General features: G+C 37.4%; 1 protein-coding gene across 1 annotated transcript in view; it reads right to left on the bottom strand.

Annotated features, from left to right (window-relative positions):
- Positions 1 to 19,692, bottom strand: part of LOC133619413 (phospholipid-transporting ATPase ID-like) — a 111,089-nt gene that overhangs the window by 35,129 nt on the left and 56,268 nt on the right. Inside the window, exons 8-14 of the mRNA XM_061980417.1 lie at positions 18,861 to 18,931; positions 18,711 to 18,793; positions 18,482 to 18,640; positions 18,320 to 18,408; positions 12,592 to 12,785; positions 6,333 to 6,541; positions 6,220 to 6,263 (exon numbers count right to left, since the gene is read on the bottom strand). Of these exons, the coding sequence (XP_061836401.1) occupies positions 6,220 to 6,263; positions 6,333 to 6,541; positions 12,592 to 12,785; positions 18,320 to 18,408; positions 18,482 to 18,640; positions 18,711 to 18,793; positions 18,861 to 18,931 (849 nt within the window). The remainder of the gene's footprint in view (positions 1 to 6,219; positions 6,264 to 6,332; positions 6,542 to 12,591; positions 12,786 to 18,319; positions 18,409 to 18,481; positions 18,641 to 18,710; positions 18,794 to 18,860; positions 18,932 to 19,692) is intronic.

Here is a 19,692-nt window from a genome sequence, read left to right as displayed (position 1 = left end):
TAGATCGACCGGTAAATTGAGAGCTTTGCCTTCCGGCTCAGCTCCTTCTTCACCACAACGGATCGATACAGCGTCCGCATTACTGAAGACGCCGCACCGATCCGCCTGTCGATCTCACGATCCACTCTTCCCTCACTCGTGAACAAGACTCCGAGGTACTTGAACTCCTCCACTTGGGGCAAGATCTCCTCCTCAACCCGGAGATGGCACCCCACCCTTTTCCGGGCGAGAACCATGGACTCGGACTTGGAGGTGCTGATTCTCATCCCAGTCGCTTCACACTCAGCTGCGAACCGATACAGTGAGAGCTGAAGATCCTGGCCAGATGAAGCCATCAGGACCAAATTATCTGCAAAAAGCAGAGACCTAATCCTGCAGCCACCAAACCGGAACCCCTCAACGCCTTGACTGCGCCTAGAAACTCTGTCCATAAAAGTTATGAACAGAATCGGTGACAAAGGGCAGCCTTGGCGGAGTCCAACCCTCACCGGAAACGTGTCCGACTTACTGCCGGCAATGCGGACCAAGCTCTGACACTGATCATACAGGGAGCGGACCGCCACAATCAGACAGTCCGAAACCCCATACTCTCTGAGCACTCCCCACAGGACTTCCCGAGGGACACGGTCGAATGCCTTCTCCAAGTCCACAAAGCACATGTAGACTGGTTGGGCAAACTCCCATGCACCCTCAAGGACCCTGCCGAGAGTATAGAGCTGGTCCACAGTTCCACGACCAGGACGAAAACCACACTGTTCCTCCTGAATCCGAGGTTCGACTATCCGGCGTAGCCTCCTCTCCAGTACACCTGAATAGACCTTACCGGGAAGGCTGAGGAGTGTGATCCCACGATAGTTAGAACACACCCTCCGGTTCCCCTTTTTAAAGAGAGGAACCACCACCCCGGTCTGCCAATCCAGAGGTACTGCCCCCGATGTCCACGCGATGCTGCAGAGTCTTGTCAACCAAGACAGCCCTACAGCATCCAGAGCCTTAAGGAACTCCGGGCGGATCTCATCCACCCCCGGGGCCTTGCCACCGAGGAGCTTTTTAACTACCTCAGCAACCTCATCCCCAGAAATAGGAGAGCCCACCACAGATTCCCCAGGCACTGCTTCCTCATAGGAAGACGTGTTGGTGGGATTGAGGAGGTCTTCGAAGAATTCCCTCCACCGATCCACAACTTCCGTAGTCGAGGTCAGCAGAACACCATCCGCACCATACACGGTGTTGGTAGTGCACTGCTTCCCCTTCCTGAGGCGGCGGATGGTGGTCCAGAATCGCTTCGAAGCCGTCCGGAAGTCGTTTTCCATGGCTTCCCCGAACTCCTCCCATGTCCGAGTTTTTGCCTCCGCGACCGCTGAAGCCGCACACCGCTTGGCCTGTCGGTACCTGTCCGCTGCCTCAGGAGTCCCATGAGCCAAAAGAACCCGATAGGACTCCTTCTTCAGCTTGACGGCATCCCTCACCGCCGGTGTCCACCAACGGGTTCTAGGATTACCGCCACGACAGGCACCAACCACCTTGCGGCCACAGCTCCAATCAGCCGCCTCGACAATAGAGGTGCGGAACATGGTCCACTCGGACTCAATGTCCAGCACCTCCCTCGTGACATGTTCAAAGTTCTTCCGGAGGTGGGAATTGAAACTCTCTCTGACAGGAGACTCTGCCAGACGTTCCCAGCAAACCCTCACAATGCGTTTGGGCCTGCCAGGTCTGTCCGGCATCCTCCCCCACCATCGCAGCCAACTCACCACCAGGTGGTGATCGGTAGAAAGCTCCGCCCCTCTCTTCACCCGAGTGTCCAAAACATGAGGCCGCAAATCCGATGACACAACTACAAAGTCGATCATAGAACTGCGGCCTAGGGTGTCCGGGTGCCAAGTGCACATATGGACACCCTTATGCTTGAACATGGTGTTCGTTATGGACAATCCGTGACGGGCACAAAAGTCCAATAACAAAACACCACTTGGGTTCAGATCTGGGCGGCCATTCTTCCCAATCACGCCTCTCCAGGTTTCACTGTTGTTGCCAATATGAGCGTTGAAGTCCCCCAGTAGAACGAGGGAATCACCCGGGGGAGCACTCTCAAGTACTCCCTCGAGTGAATCCAAAAAGGGTGGGTACTCTGAGCTGCTGTTTGGCGCGTAAGCGCAAACAACAGTCAGGACCCATCCCCCCACCCGAAGGCGGGGGGAAGCTACCCTCTCGTCCACCGGGTTGAACTCCAACATGCAGGCTCTGAGCCGGGGGGCAACAAGAATTGCCACCCCAGCCCGTCGCCTCTCACTGCCGGCAACGCCAGAGTGGAAGAGAGTCCAGCCCCTCTCGAGAGAACTGGTTCCAGAGCCCTTGCTGTGCGTCGAGGTGAGTCCGACTATATCCAACCGGAACTTCTCTACCTCGCGCACTAGCTCAGGCTCCTTCCCCCCAGCGAGGTGACGTTCCACGTCCCAAGAGCTAGCTTCTGTAGCCAAGGATCGGACCGCCAAGTGCCCTGCCTTCGGCTACCGCCCAGCTCACATTGCACCCGACCTCTATGGCCCCTGCTATGGGTGGTGAGCCCATTGGAGGGGGGACCCACGTTGCCTCTTCGGGCTGTGCCCGGCCGGGCCCCATGGGGACAGGCCCGGCCACCAGGCGCTCGCCATCGTGCCCCAACTCCGGGCCTGGCTCCGGAGGGGGGCCCCGGTGACCCACGTCCGGGCGAGGGAAATCTGAGTCTCGGTTCTTGCATTTCCATAGAAGTATTCGAGCTGCTCTTTGTCTGATCCCTCACCTAGGACCTGTTTGTCTTGGGAGACCCTACCAGGGGGCATGGAAGCCCCCGGACAACATAGCTCCTAGGATCATTGGGACACGCAATGATCACCATGTTAAGGTGGCAGCTCAGAGAGGAGATGTTCAAACTCATAAACTTTATTTTTTTTTTGCAAATAATAATTAACTTAGAATTTCATGGCTGCAACACGTGCCAAAGTAGTTGGGAAAGGGCATGTTCACCACTGTGTTACATGGCCTTTCCTTTTAACAACACTCAGTAAACGTTTGGGAACTGAGGAGACACATTTTTTAAGCTTCTCAGGTGGAATTCTTTCCCATTCTTGCTTGATGTACAGCTTAAATTGTTCAACAGTCCGGGGGTCTCCGTTGTGGTATTTTAGGCTTCATAATGCGCCACACAATTTCAATGGGAGACAGGTCTGGACTCCAGGCAGGCCAGTCTAGTACCCGCACTCTTTTACTATGAAGCCACGTTGATGTAACACGTGGCTTGGCATTGTCTTGCTGAAATAAGCAGGGGCGTCAATGGTAACGTTGCTTGGATGGCAACATATGTTGCTCCAAAACCTGTATGTACCTTTCAGCATTAATGGCGCCTTCACAGATGTGTAAGTTACCCATGTCTTGGGCACTAATACACCCCCATACCATCACACATGCTGGCTTTTCAACTTTGCGCCTATAACAATCCGGATGGTTCTTTTCCTCTTTGGTCCGGAGGACACGACGTCCACAGTTTCCAAAAACAATTTGAAATGTGGACTCGTCAGACCACAGAACACTTTTCCACTTTGTATCAGTCCATCTTAGATGAGCTCAGGCCCAGCGAAGCCGACGGCGTTTCTGGGTGTTGTTGATAAACAGTTTTCGCCTTGCATAGGAGAGTTTTAACTTGCACTTACAGATGTAGCGACCAACTGTAGTTACTGACAGTGGGTTTCTGAAGTGTTCCTGAGCCCATGTGGTGATATCCTTTACACACTGATGTCGCTTGTTGATGCAGTACAGCCTGAGAGATCGAAGGTCACGGGCTAAGCTGCTTACGTGCAGTGATTTCTCCAGATTCTCTGAACCCTTTGATGATATTACGAACCGTAGATGGTGAAATCCCTAAATTCATTGCAATAGCTGGATGAGAAAGGTTTTTCTTAAACTGTTCAACAATTTTCTCACGCATTTGTTGACAAAGTGGTGACCCTCGCCCCATCCTTGTTTGTGAATGACTGAGCATTTCATGGAATCTACTTTTATACCCAATCATGGCACCCACCTGTTCCCAATTTGCCTGTTCACCTGTGGGATGTTCCAAATAAGTGTTTGATGAGCATTCCTCAACTTTATCAGTATTTATTGCCACCTTTCCCAACTTCTTTGTCACGTGTTGCTGGCATCAAATTCTAAAGTTAATGATTATTTGCAAAAAAAGGATGGGGTGAGGGTCACCACTTTGTCAACAAATGCGTGAGAAAATTGTTGAACAGTTTAAGAAAAACCTTTCTCAACCAGCGATTGCAAGGAATTTAGGAATTTCACCATCTACGGTCTGTACTATCATCAAAGGGTTCAGAGAATCTGGAGAAATCACTGCACATAAGCAGCTATGCCCGTGACCTTCGATCTCTCAGGCTGTACTGCATCAACAAGCGACATCAGTGTGTAAAGGATATCACCACATGGGCTCAGGAACACTTCAGAAACCCACTGTCAGTAACTACAGTTGGTCGCTACATCTGTAAGTGCAAGTTAAAACTCTCCTATGCAAGGCGAAAACCGTTTATCAACAACACCCAGAAACGCCGTCGGCTTCGCTGGGCCTGAGCTCATCTAAGATGGACTGATACAAAGTGGAAAAGTGTTCTGTGGTCTGACGAGTCCACATTTCAAATTGTTTTTGGAAACTGTGGACGTCGTGTCCTCCGGACCAAAGAGGAAAAGAACCATCCGGATTGTTATAGGCGCAAAGTTGAAAAGCCAGCATCTGTGATGGTATGGGGGTGTATTAGTGCCCAAGACATGGGTAACTTACACATCTGTGAAGGCGCCATTAATGCTGAAAGGTACATACAGGTTTTGGAGCAACATATGTTGCCATCCAAGCAACGTTACCATGGACGCCCCTGCTTATTTCAGCAAGACAATGCCAAGCCACGTGTTACATCAACGTGGCTTCATAGTAAAAGAGTGCGGGTACTAGACTGGCCTGCCTGTAGTCCAGACCTGCCTCCCATTGAAAATGTGTGGCGCATTAAGAAGCCTAAAATACCACAACGGAGACTGTTGAACAACTTAAGCTGTACATCAAGCAAGAATGGGAAAGAATTCCACCTGAGAAGCTTAAAAAATGTGTCTCCTCAGTTCCCAAACGTTTACCGAGTGTTGTTAAAAGGAAAGGCCATGTAACACAGTGGTGAACATGCTCTTTCCCAACTACTTTGGCACGTGTTGCAGCCATGAAATTCTAAGTTAATTATTATTTGCAAAAAAAAAAAAAAGTTTATGAGTTTGAACATCAAATATCTTGTCTTTGTAGTGCATTCAATTGAATATGGGTTGAAAAGGATTTGCAAATCATTGTATTCCGTTTATATTTACATCTAACACAATTTCCCAACTCATATGGAAACGGGGTTTGTACAGAAGAAACATGTTATGCAAGTTTATATTATTTGAAAACAATGACATTGTATGATCAAAGGGAATTCAAAGGGTTAGAAAATTAAAAACAAACATGACATAATTGGTATTTTCCTTTAAGGCTGATGATTTGAGGAAAAAATAAAACAAAAAAATAAATCCAAAACGCTCTTATGTAGCCCTTTTTTACATGTCCTGTTTGGCTTTGAGTTATTGCCCAATAACTGCCAGTGTATTGTACACATGTGAAAATATTGACATTTTTAAAATTTTACATGAAAAAAGTAAAAAAATATATAAAAATGCATGATGGAGTTAAACAATAAAAATGATGGCCAAAATACTGCAAACATTTACTGAGTCAGCGTTTTTCCCCTGAGGATTAAAGTGATACATTATTATTAAAAAAAAATTAAAATATATATATACAATTATATAATGTATTAATATTGTTAAATTATATTTATTATTTAATTTTTCATTCATTATCATCCTTAATACCTATTATATTATTTTATATCATTATTTGTCGTGTGCAGTAATTCAACTAATAAATAAAAATCCTCAAAAAGAAATCATTAATTGTTTCGAAGACTAACACATGATTAACACAGCAAAACTATGCCAGGAACGTAAAAAGAGTAAAACATTTTTGAAAGTAATTTTGCAAGATCAAGAGTACCTTGCACTTTTAAACCCGTTTCCGTGGTTACCTCAATTTTTGGAGCCTTCCCCTCACATTAATATTGAAAAAATGTCGTAAAGATTGTTATCATGAATAACGAGAGTAGAACTCACCTCATTAATTTCTAGTCTTTCCCCTTTGTAGTCGAAGACGTCACCTGGGGATGAAACGTCATTAGGCGGAGAGCGGAAGTCTCCTCCTCCTCCACGTCATCAGTGTTTCTTACCGTACGTCTTGCCGTGGATGGAGCACTTGTTGAAGGTCATGATGTTCTGCGTCAGCGTGCCCGTCTTGTCGCTGAAGACGTACTTGATCTGGCCCAGCTCCTCGTTCAAGGTGGTGGTGCGCGCCTCGGCGGGCGTGTCGCTGCGGCCGTGGTACATCTTCCTGTCCCAGTCGATGTAGAAGCTGTTGCCCAGGCGGATGATCTCCACGCTGGAACACACACAACATTGTGAAGTGAAGCGAATTATATTTACATAGCGCTTTTCTCTAGTGACTCAAAGCGTTTTCCATAGTGAAACCCGTTATCGAAGTCAGTGTTTTTCAACCTTTTTTGAGCCAAGGCACATTTTGTGCGTTGAAAAATTCCGGAGGCACACCACCAGCAGAAATCATTAAAAAATGAAACTCAGTTGACAGTAAAAAATCGTTGTCGCGATTGTTGGATATGACTTTAAAGCATAACCAAGCATGCATCACCATAGCTCTTGTCTCAAAGTAGGTGTACTGTCACCACCTATCACATCACGCCCTGACTTATTTGGAGTTTTTTGCTGTTTTCCTGTGTGTAGTGCTTTAGTTCTTGTCTTACGCTCCTATTTTAATGGCTTTTTATCTTTTTTTTGGTATTTTCCTGGAGCAGTTTCATGTTTTCCTTTGAGCGATACTTTGTTTTAGCAATCAAGGAGATTTTAGTTGTTTTTATCCTTCTTTGTGGGGACATTGTTGATTGTCATGTCATGTTCGGATGTACTTTGTGGACGCCGTCTTTGCTCCACAGTAAGTCTTTGCTGTCGTCCAGCATTCTGTTTTTTTTTTACTTTGCAGCCAGTTCAGTTTTAGTTTCGTTCTGCATAGCCTTCCCTAAACTTCAATGACTTTTCTTAGCGGCACTCGCCTTTTGTTTATTTTTGGTTTAAGCATTAGATACCTTTTTACCTGCACGCTGCCTTCCGCTGTTTCCGACATCTACAAAGCAATTAGCTACCGGCTGCCACCTACTGATATGGAAGAGTATTACACGGTTACTCTGCCGAGCTCTAGACAGCACCGACACATCATTTGCAGACTATAATTACTGGTTTGCAAAAAATATTTTTAACCCTAATAGGTGAAATTAGATAATCTCCCACGACACACCAGACTGTATCTGCCCAAGGACACAACGGCAGTGACTAGGAGAAGCGGGGTTTGAACCTAGAACCAACTCTACCAACTGAGCTACGCTGCCCCATTGCATTGTCTGTTTAGGAGAAAACCCATTTTGGGCGCTTTCATTATATATATTTGAACTCTCATAATGGTTTGGAGTGCATGAGAAAGTGGAGAGCCATCTTTAACCACATGGTCATTTATTCTATTGCATGTATTGCATGCAGTATGTGTGACAAAGCATTTACACATACAGTATACACTTCTACACCATTATTATTAGCAGCATGCTAATGTTAGCATACCAAAGACTATAAAAATGGGACCCATTACCTCCCTGCTTGGCACTCAGCATCAAGGGTTGGAATTGGGGGTTAAATCACCAAAAATGATTCCTGAGCGCGGCCACCGCTGCTGCCCACTGCTCCCCTCTGCTCCCCTCACCTCCCAGGGGGTGAATAAGGGGATGGGTCAAATGCACATTTCACCACACCTAGTGTGTGTGTGACAATCATTGGTACTTTAACTTTAACATTTTTGCATAAAAGTCATGTATCATTACTTGGCGCGACCTTACCAGCTAGCTTTTTAGTTAATTTTACAGGTATACACATGATAGTCCTATATTTTGTTAAGTGACGCTGGTGGTGGGTAAATTACTCCTCAGTGAGTGTGTGGCACACTCACTAGCCGTATTGACACGGCACTGATGCTGTGTTTTATCATTTCCCTGCCTTTTCCTTTATTGTGATGTCTGTTTTCTTCAGTTCATTAGTCCCCAGCGAGGGGCCGACACTAAGGCACACCTGCAACCAATTTCAACCTAGGAGTATTTAAGCTCGTCACTGACAGCTTGGTCTTGCCGGTTATTGTCTCCTGAACCTCCCACGTGCATGCGCCTGCTTCACCTCGTCAGTCCTGGTACGTTGTCTCTCCTTAGTCCTGTAATCGCTCACCTCTTTGTGTTTGTTTCCTATCCTCCCTGAGGTAAAGAGGATTCTGTGTTGGACTTTATGCTGTGCTCAGTGCGCCCTGGCTTTTTCCCCTGCCGAACACTGAGGAACCTGTTTTTGTTTGTAATTCATGGTGTGCACTTCTGCCCCATCGCCTTTTGTTACACTTTTTGTAATTCAACCTTGCCTCCCGTCTCTGCATCCTGGGGTCACCAACTTGATCAGTTCCTAACACTGATGCTGTGTTTGTGTTTCATAATACCGTAGTCACTTCATTTTACCTGCAAATACATTGAATAGTTAGTAAATGTAATTGTTTCTTTGGGGGTCAATAAGCCAAATACTAAACAGGAAACGAAGAACATTTATCTTATTTGGCGCTATAAGATCAAAATAATACCAAATCTGGCCCGCCACATCAATTTGTGTGGCCCCCGAAAGGGTGGAAATAATATGTGTAAATAAAGTACCTTATCTTTTCTTCATAAACGTATTACAAAAATAAATGTACTGCGTACAGTTACATATATTTACACTTTGATCATCTCTAATTAATAAAGTACTTCTGATTCTGATAATAAATCTAAATATTATATCATCATACATTCCAAAACAATGTTATTGTTCAAATAAAGATAAATATTTCAATATCTGCTTGACTTATGATTTCAAAGCATATAATCCAACAAACTGTTCATGTAAAAATTTTACAGTAACATTTTTTTTGTTACAGTAAAATGCACTTTCAATATAGAGTAATAATACACTACAAAACACAACAATCGTACATTTTACACTATAAAAACTTGCATGAATTTTTACGTTAAAAAAAACTGTAGTACTGTTTTTCCATTCCATTTAATTTAATTCCATGTATTTATTTATTTTATATGCTGTAAAAAAACAGCATACGTAAATAAAGAGACAATTATACACGGTTTTTATTTACACATTTATATTCATACTGTACATTATTCACAGTTCAAATTGGCCCTCTGAGGGCAACCATAACTGCTATGTGGCCCTCAATGAAAACGAGTTGGACACGCCAGATTTAGAGCGATGATGGTGACAACGTGGCACGCCATTCCAGCTTTAACACAAATCTAGTCCGACGATTGCTTTGGACTTAGGTCTGGAACTTTGGTAGTCTTTTGAAACATGGCGGCGCAGGAGGATATACTCATGCTTTTTCAGGAGTTAGTGGTAAATATTTCAGACCTTGCTGACCCGGAGCAAGTAGAAGTTAGAGTACAGGAGTTTATTAAAGACCAAGATATTGACCAGTACTCCGGCAGAAGTTCCACAGACAAGCAAAAGTGCACAGTAACCAATCAGGTGTTAGGACCCGCCCACTAATTTTGAAAATAAATACACACAATAATTGAATAAACCATTAAATTATGAAATAATTAATTTAATCATGAAATAATTAAAGTAAACAATAAAATAAATGATTAAAAAAATTAAATAATTAATTATATCATGAAATAATTAAGTAAACCATAAAATAAATGATTACAAAAATGAAATCATTTATTACATCATGAAATAATTAAGTAAATCATAAAATAAATGATTACATTTTTTTATAATTAATTAAATCATGCAATAATTAAATAAACCATAAACTAAATGATTAAAAAAATGCAATAATAATAAAAACATGAAATAATTCAGTAAACCATAAAATAAATGATTAAAAAATGAAATAATTAATTAGATCATGAAAAAATTAAGAAAACCATAAAATAAATGATTAAAAAAATGAAATAATTAACTAAATCATGAAATAATTAAGTAAATCATAAAATAAATGATTACATTTTTTAATAATTAATTAAATCATGTAATAATTAAATAAACCATAAACTAAATAATTAAAAAAAATGCAATAATAATAAAAACATGAAATAATTCAGTAAACCATAAAATAAATCATTTAAAAATTTAAATAATTAATTAGATCATGAAAAAAATTAAGAAACCATAAAATAAATGATTAAAAACATGAAATAATTAAATCATGAAATAATTAAGTAAATCATAAAATAAATGATTAAAAAAATGAAATAATTAATTAAATCATGTAATAATTAAGTTAACCACAAAATAAATGATTGGAAAAATGCAATAATAATAAAAACATGAAATAATTCAGTAAACCATAAAATAAATGATTAAAAAATGAAATAATTAATTAAATCATGAAATAATTAAAAAAAACATAAAATAAATTATTTAAAAAATGAAATAATTAACTAAATCATGAAATAATTATGTAAATCATAAAATAAATGATTAAAAAAATTAAATAATTAATTAAATCATGTAATAATTAAGTTAACCATAAAATAAATGATAAAAAAAATGCAATAAAAAAAAAAAATGCAATAATAATAAAAACATGAAATAATTCAGTAAACCATAAAATAAATGATTAAAAAATGAAATAATTAATTAAATCATGAAATAATTATGTAAATCATAAAATAACTGATTAAAAAAATTAAATAATTAATTAAATAATGTAATAATTAAGTTAACCATAAAATAAATGATTTAAAAAATGCAATAATAATAAAAAAATGCAATAATAATAAAAACATGAAATAATTCAGTAAACCATAAAATAAATGATTAAAAAATGAAATAATTAATTAAATCATGAAATAATTAAGAAAAACATAACATAAATGATTAAACAAATGAAATAATTAATCAAATCAAGAAATAATTAAGTAAATCATAAAATAAATGATTAAAAAAATTAAATAATTAATTAAATCATGTAATAATTAAGTTAACCATAAAATAAATGATTAAAAAAATGCAATAACAATCAAATCATGAAATAATTCAGTAAATTATAAAATGAATGATTAAAAAATGAAATAATTAATTAAATCATGAAATAATTGAATAAACCATAAACTAAATGATTTAAAAAATGCAACAATAAAAACATGAAATAATTCAGTAAACCATAAAATAAATGATTAAAAAATGAAATAATGAATTAAATCATGATATAATTAAGAAAACCATAAAATAAATGATTAAAAAAATGAAATAATTAATTAAATCATGAAATAATTAAGTAAATCATAAAATAAATGATTTAAAAAATGAAATAATTAATTAAATCATGTAATAATTAAGTTAACCATAAAATACATGATTAAAAAAATGCAATAATAATAAAAACATGAAATAACTCAGTAAACCATAAAATAAATTATTAAAAAATGAAATAATGAATTAAATCATGAAATAATTAAGAAAAACATAAAATAAATGATTAAACAAATGAAATAATTAATTAAATCATGAAATAATTAAGTAAATCATAAAATGTATGATTTAAAAAATGAAATAATTAATTAAATCATTTAATAAATAAGTTAACCATAAAATAAATGATTGGAAAAATGCAATAATAATAAAAACATGAAATAATTCAGTAAACCATAAAATAAATGATTAAAAAAATGAAATAATTAATTAAATCATGAAATAATTAAGAAAAACATAAAATAAATTATTAAACAAATGAAATAATTAATTAAATCATGAAATAATTAAGTAAATCATAAAATAAATGATTAAAAAAATATAATAATTAATTAAATCATGTAATAATTAAGTTAACCATAAAATAAATGATTGGAAAAATGCAATAATAATTAAATCATGAAATAATTCAGTAAATTATAAAATGAATGATTAAAAAATGAAATAATTAATTAAATCATGAAATAATTAAGAAAACCATAAAATAAATGATTTAACAAATTAAATAATTCATTAAAATATTAAATAAATCTTTAAACTCTATGAAATCATAAAATAAATAATCAAATAATTTAATTATAATTAATTCGATTATAAGATACATAATTAAATCATAAAAAAATCCTTATATGATTAAAAAATATTGAATATTGAAATAATGAACTAAATGATTAAATAATCAAATAATGGACTTGTTGTACTTTAGATGAATAACGACACATTTATGTACTTAATTCCATGGATGTGTAGCATAAAAGTGCAAAACAGTCATTGGGTCTGAGTTTATAAAGGCATTCATTGCATCAATGACACTGAGCAGAGTATCAGCACTGCGTAATCAGAGCATACAGAGAAAATGCCCACCTGACGTAGAGCGAAATGGGCACCACGGTGTTGAGGATGATGACGTAAGACCAGAAGGTGAGGAAGGAGGAGAAGGCGGCGTCGCTGCCGTTCTGCCTGGGTAGGAAGGCCGTGAAGGGGGAGCCCTCGTCCAGCTCCCAGCAGTAGTTCCCGACGGCCAGGATGCTGCACATGAAGGCCAGGAAGCCAAAGATCTGCAGCGAGGGGGACAAATGGACATCATATAGCGAAATAAGGAAATGTGACAAATGTAGGATGCGGTGCAGTTTATACAGGAAGTTCTAAACCAATATTTACTGCATACAGTAGTCGAAATACATAAAACTGTATCAGGGTTTCTGCAGGTATCAGCAAATATAATTTAACGATTTTTAATGCAACTCAAAACTAGTTTGATGCCCATGATGTCCTAATGCAGATGGATATTACACACAGTCAAAAGCATCCAATTGTCTGCACAGACACAATTATAAGCATTTGACCATGACAATGTTGAAAAGTTGACATTACCTGTGGTCAAATTAAGCATTAATGTAATCATGATATATAATAATAACAATGCAAGTAACCCTTTAAAACGCAATAAACATTTTTTTTTTATTGCTGTCGTATTTTTAACCAGTATAATTGGAAGGTCAATAACTTCATTATCCTAAATAGCTATCATTTGTATAATAAATATCCCCAAAATATGGCATAGGCTCTAGAGTCGCATGCCGCTCTTTAGCGCCGCCCTAGTGGATCCCTGGACCTCTTTCAGAGATGTGTGAAAATACAAAACGATGAAGAAAAAAAATTTTTTTTGTTTTAATATATTTTCTTTAGGAGGACAAACATGTCACAAACCTTCCTAATCGTTAGAAATCCCACTGTTTATGTTATACATGCTTCACTGATGAGTATTTGTATTCGGCGAGCACCGTTTTGTCCTACTAATTTCAGCGATCCCTGAACTCCCCGTAGTTTGTTTACATGTACAACTTTCTCCGAAGCTGCCACAGAAAGACGTGTTTTATGCCACTCCGTCTTTGTCTCATTTTGTCCACCAAATGTTTTATGCTGTACGTGAATGCACAGAGGTGAGCTTTGTGGATATTATTGATTTGCTGGAGTGCTTATCAGGCATATTTAGTCAATCCATGACTGCAAGCTAATCGATGCTAACACGCTATTTAGGCTAGCTGTATGTACATATTGCATCATTATGCCTTGTTTGTAGATATATTCAAGGTTATTTAATTTCCTTTACTTATGTCCTCTGTGTATTTAATTCCTATTTGCATGTCTTATGACACATTATCTGTAGTTCTTTGTGTGCCATGTTGTTCCAGACCACAGCAAACGTTACCCAGCTCGCAAATATTGTAATAAATCCATTAGAAGAAGACAGCCTGCCGTTTCCTTAAACTTGGACACACACGTCTATACCTTTGGCCATTCTGAGCCAGTCATTTCCAGAAGTTATCTCATCCTGTGAGAAGGTTCCATTTTACTAATGATTTCCAATGTCTCAAAAATGTGTAGAATAAAAATTAAAATACAACATTTCTGTCAACGAAGATTTGCATCAGCCTTTGATAGTAGGCTAATATAGACACTTTACATTATGTGTTGCCTTAATTATAACACTTATATAGAATTTTAAAGTCATTTTGATAGCAGGCTAATATAGCTAATATAGACACTTTACATTATGTGTTGCCTTCATTATAAGACTTATATAAGACCTTTAAAGCAATTTTGATAGTAGGCTAATATAGCTAATACAGACACTTTACATTATGTGTTGTCTTCATTACAACACTTATATAAGACTTTTAAAGTAATTTTGTTAGTAGGCTAATATAGCTAATATAGACACTTACATCATTGTGAATTAGTGAAGTGAATTATATTTATATAGCGCTTTTTCTCTAGTGACTCAAAGCGCTTTACATAGTGAAACCCTAAATCTAAGTTAGATTCAAACCAGTGTGGGTGGCACTGGGAGCAGGTGGGTAAAGTGTCTTGCCCAAGGACACAACGGCAGTGACTAGGATGGCGGAAGCGGGGATCGAACCTGGAACCCTCAAGTTGCTGGCACGGCCACTCTACCAACCGAGCTATACCGCCCCATGCGTTGTCTTCATTATAACACTTATATAAGACTTTTAAAGTCATTTTGATAGTAGGCTAATATAGCTAATATAGACACTTACATCATGTGTTGCCTTCATTATAACACTTATATAAGACTTTTAAAGTTATTTTGATAGTAGGCTAATATAGTTAATATAGACAATTTACAGCATGTGTAGCCTTCATTATAACACTTATATAAGACTTTTATAGTCATTTTGATAGTAGGTTAATATGGACAATTTACATCATGTGTTGCCTTCATTATAACACTTATGTAAGACTTTTAAAGTCATTTTGATAGTAGGCTAATATAGCTAATATAGACACTTTACATCATGTGTTGCCTTCATTATAACACTTATATAAGACTTTTATAGCCATTTTGATAGTAGGCTAATATAGCTAATATAGACACTTACAGCTTATGTTGCCTTCATTATAACACTTATATAAGACTTTTAAAGTAATTTTGATAGTAGGCTAACATAGCTAATATAGACACTTACATCATGTGTTGCCTTCATTATAACACTTATATAAGACTTTTAAAGTCATTTTGATAGTAGGCTAATATAGCTAATATAGACAATTTACAGCATGTGTTGCCTTCATTATAACACTTATATAAGACTTTTATAGTCATTTTGATAGTAGGCTAATATAGCTAATATAAACACTTACATCATGTGTTGTCTTCATTATTACACTTATATAAGACTTTTAAAGTAATTTTGATAGTAGGCTAATATAGCTAATATAGACACTTTACATCATGTGTTGCCTTCATTATAACACTTATATAAGACTTTTAAAGTCATTTTGATAGTAGGCTAATATAGCTAATATGGACAATTTACATCATGTGTTGCCTTCATTATGACACTTATATAAGACTTTGATAGTTATTTTGATAGTAGGCTAATATAGCCACTTTACATCATGTGTTGCCTTCATTATAACACTTATATAAGACTTTTATCGTCATTTTGATAGTAGGCTATAATAGCTAATATAGACACTTTACATCATGTGTTGCCTTCATTATAACACTTATATAAGACTTTTATAGTAATTTTGATAGTACGCTAATATAGCTAATAAAGACACTTACATCATGTGTTGTCTTCATTATAACACTTATAAAAGACTTTTAAAGCCATTTTGATAGTAGGCTATAATAGCTAATATAGACACTTTACATCATGTGTTGCCTTCATTATAACACTTATATAATACTTTTATAGTTATTTTGATAGTAGGTTAATATGGACAATTTACATCATGTGTTTCCTTCATTATAACACTTATATAAGACTTTTGTAGTCATTTTGATAGTAGGCTAATATAGCTAATATAGACACTTACAGCATGTGTTGCCTTCATTATAACACTTACCGGTATATAAGACTTTTAAAGTAATTTTGATAGTAGGCTAACATAGCTAATATAGACACTTACATCATGTGTTGCCTTCATTATAACACTTATATAAGACTTTTAAAGTCATTTTGATAGTAGGCTAATATAGCTAATATAGACAATTTACAGCATGTGTTGCCTTCATTATAACACTTATATAAGACTTTTATAGTCATTTTGATAGTAGGCTAATATAGCTAATATAGACACTTACAGCATGTGTTGCCTTCATTATAACACTTATATAAGACTTTTAAAGTAATTTTGATAGTAGGCTAACATAGCTAATATAGACACTTACATCATGTGTTGCCTTCATTATAACACTTATATAAGACTTTTAAAGTCATTTTGATAGTAGGCTAATATAGCTAATATAGACAATTTACAGCATGTGTTGCCTTCATTATAACACTTATATAAGACTTTTATAGTCATTTTGATAGTAGGCTAATATAGCTAATATAAACACTTACATCATGTGTTGTCTTCATTATTACACTTATATAAGACTTTTAAAGTCATTTTGATAGTAGGCTAATATAGCTAATATAGACACTTTACATCATGCGTTGCCTTCATTATAACACTTATATAAGACTTTTAAAGTCATTTTGATAGTAGGCTAATATAGCTAATATAGACACTTACATCATGTGTTGCCTTCATTATAACACTTATATAAGACTTTTATAGTCATTTTGATAGTAGGTTAATATGGACAATTTACATCATGTGTTGCCTTCATTATAACACTTATGTAAGACTTTTAAAGTCATTTTGATAGTAGGCTAATATAGCTAATATAGACACTTTACATCATGTGTTGCCTTCATTATAACACTTATATAAGACTTTTATAGTCATTTTGATAGTAGGCTAATATAGCTAATATAGACACTTACAGCATGTGTTGCTTTCATTATAAGACTTATATAAGACTTTTAAAGTAATTTTGATAGTAGGCTAACATAGCTAATATAGACACTTACATCATGTGTTGCCTTCATTATAACACGTATATAAGACTTTTATAGTCATTTTGATAGTAGGCTAATATAGCTAATATAGACACTTTACATCATGTGTTGCCTTCATTATAACACTTATATAAGACTTTTATAGTCATTTTGATAGTAGGCTATAATAGCTAATATGGACACTTTACATCATGTGTTGCCTTCATTATAACACTTATATAAGACTTTTAAAGTCATTTTGATAGTAGGCTAATATAGCTAATATAGACACTTTACATCATTTGTTGCCTTCATTATAACACTTATATAAGACTTTTATAGTCATTTTGATAGTAGGCTAATATAGCTAATATAGACACTTACATCATGTGTTGTCTTCATTATAACACTTATAAAAGACTTTTAAAGCCATTTTGATAGTAGGCTAATATAGCTAATATAGACACTTTACATCATTTGTTGCCTTCATTATAACACTTATATAAGACTTTTATAGTCATTTTGGTAGTAGGCTAATATAGCTAATATAGACACTTTACATCATGTGTTGCCTTCATTATAACACTTATATAAGACTTTTATAGTCATTTTGATAGTAGGCTATAATAGCTAATATAGACACTTACATCATGTGTTGCCTTCATTATAACACTTATGTAAGACTTTTAAAGTCATTTTGATAGTAGGCTAACATAGCTAATATAGACACTTTACATCATGCGTTGCCTTCATTATAACACTTATATAAGACTTTTATAGTCATTTTGGCTAATATAGCTAATATAGACAATTTACAGCATGTGTTGCCTTCATTATAACACTTATATAAGACTTTTATAGTCATTTTGATAGTAGGCTAATATAGCTAATATGGACAATTTACATCATGTGTTGCCTTCATTATAACACTTATATAAGACTTTTATAGTCATTTTGATAGTAGGCTAATATAGCTAATATGGACACTTTACATCATGTGTTGCCTTCATTATAACACTTATATAAGGCTTTTAATTTTTTGCGGCTCCAGACAGATTTTTTTTGGTATTTTTGGTCTTTCAACATTTTGGGTTGCCGACCCCTGGCATAAAATAATAAAAAAAGTAACAATTTAAGAAAGTAAAACTTTAAATTCAGACGTTATTTTTTTTTTTTGCTATATTAGTAAACATTGATTCAATTCAGGTAAAGATGGAGCAAATACTCACACATAGGACCAGGACGTTCATCAGACGGTCCACGCTGGTCCTCTTAAAGGTGCTCTTCCCGCAGTTCTGCATCAGCTTGGTCTCCGGACCTGGACAGCAGGAGACATTGACCCTGTCTTCACGCTGGAAAGATGATTGACACCACAGACTTCATGGTCCCACCTCCAAAGAGCACCAGTCCAAAGCACCAGTCGGTGTTCCTCAGGGTGCATCCTCGCAGCAGGATCTTCTCGTTGTCCAGAGCGTACTTCTGTCCCGCCGAGCTCAGCGTCCCCGTGAAGCGGTCCAGGCGGTTGTTGGGGGGCTCGCAGTGGACCTCGCCTTAACATTCGGAGACGCGGCGGGTTTGAGACCCGAGGCCTGCGTAGAAACCTTGTCGTCGTTGCCTTACCGTTGAAGTCCGCCAGCTTGTTGACGTCGTCGCCGAGGTCGCCCGTCACCGGCAGGGCCTGCCGCACCTTCAGGTTGGTCTCGCTGAGGAAGGGGAGGGAACAAAGTGGGACCGAGAACACTTGACGGGTCGACGCTACAACAAACGTACCCGTCCAACTCGGCCGTCTCGATGTAGACCAGGTTGAGTGGCTCACTGCTGGACAGCAGCAGGAGGTCGGCCTAAGACACACGTGGATTTCTGTTCAGTAGAAGCATTTAAGTCCCATCCTAAAACTCATTTGTATACTCTAGCCTTTAAATAGACCCCCCCTTTTAGACCAGTTGATCTGCCGTCTCTCTTTTCTGCTCTGCCCCCCTCCCCTGCGTGGAGAGGTTATTAGGTGACCACAGATGAGGCTCTAGCTGTTCAAAGTCGGGACCTGGGGTGGACCACTCATCTGTGCATCAGTTGGGGACGTCTCTGCGCTGCTGACGTGTCTCCACTCAAGATGATTCCCTGCTGGCCCCACTATGGACTGGACTATCACTATTATGTTAGATCCACTATGGACTGGACTCCCACTATTATGTTAGATCCACTATGGACTGGACTCTCACTGTTATGTTAGATCCACTATGGACTGGACTCTCACTATTATGTTAGATCCACTATGGACTAGACTCTCACTATTATGTTAGATCCACTATGGACTGGACTCTCACACTATTATGTTAGATCCACTATGGACTGGACTCTCACACTATTATGTTGGATCCACTATGGACTGGACTCTCACTATTATGTTGGATCCACTATGGACTGGACTCTCACTATTATGTTAGATCCACTATGGACTGGACTCTCACTATTATGTTAGATCCACTATGGACTGGACTCTCACTATTATGTTAGATCCACTATGGACTGGACTCTCACTATTATGTTAGATCCACTATGGACTAGACTCTCACACTATTATGTTGGATCCACTATGGACTAG

Source organism: Nerophis lumbriciformis, linkage group LG20 (genome assembly GCF_033978685.3).
Source record: "Nerophis lumbriciformis linkage group LG20, RoL_Nlum_v2.1, whole genome shotgun sequence".
Classification (NCBI taxonomy): domain Eukaryota; kingdom Metazoa; phylum Chordata; class Actinopteri; order Syngnathiformes; family Syngnathidae; genus Nerophis; species Nerophis lumbriciformis.
This window is presented reverse-complemented; position numbering and strand designations above follow the sequence as displayed.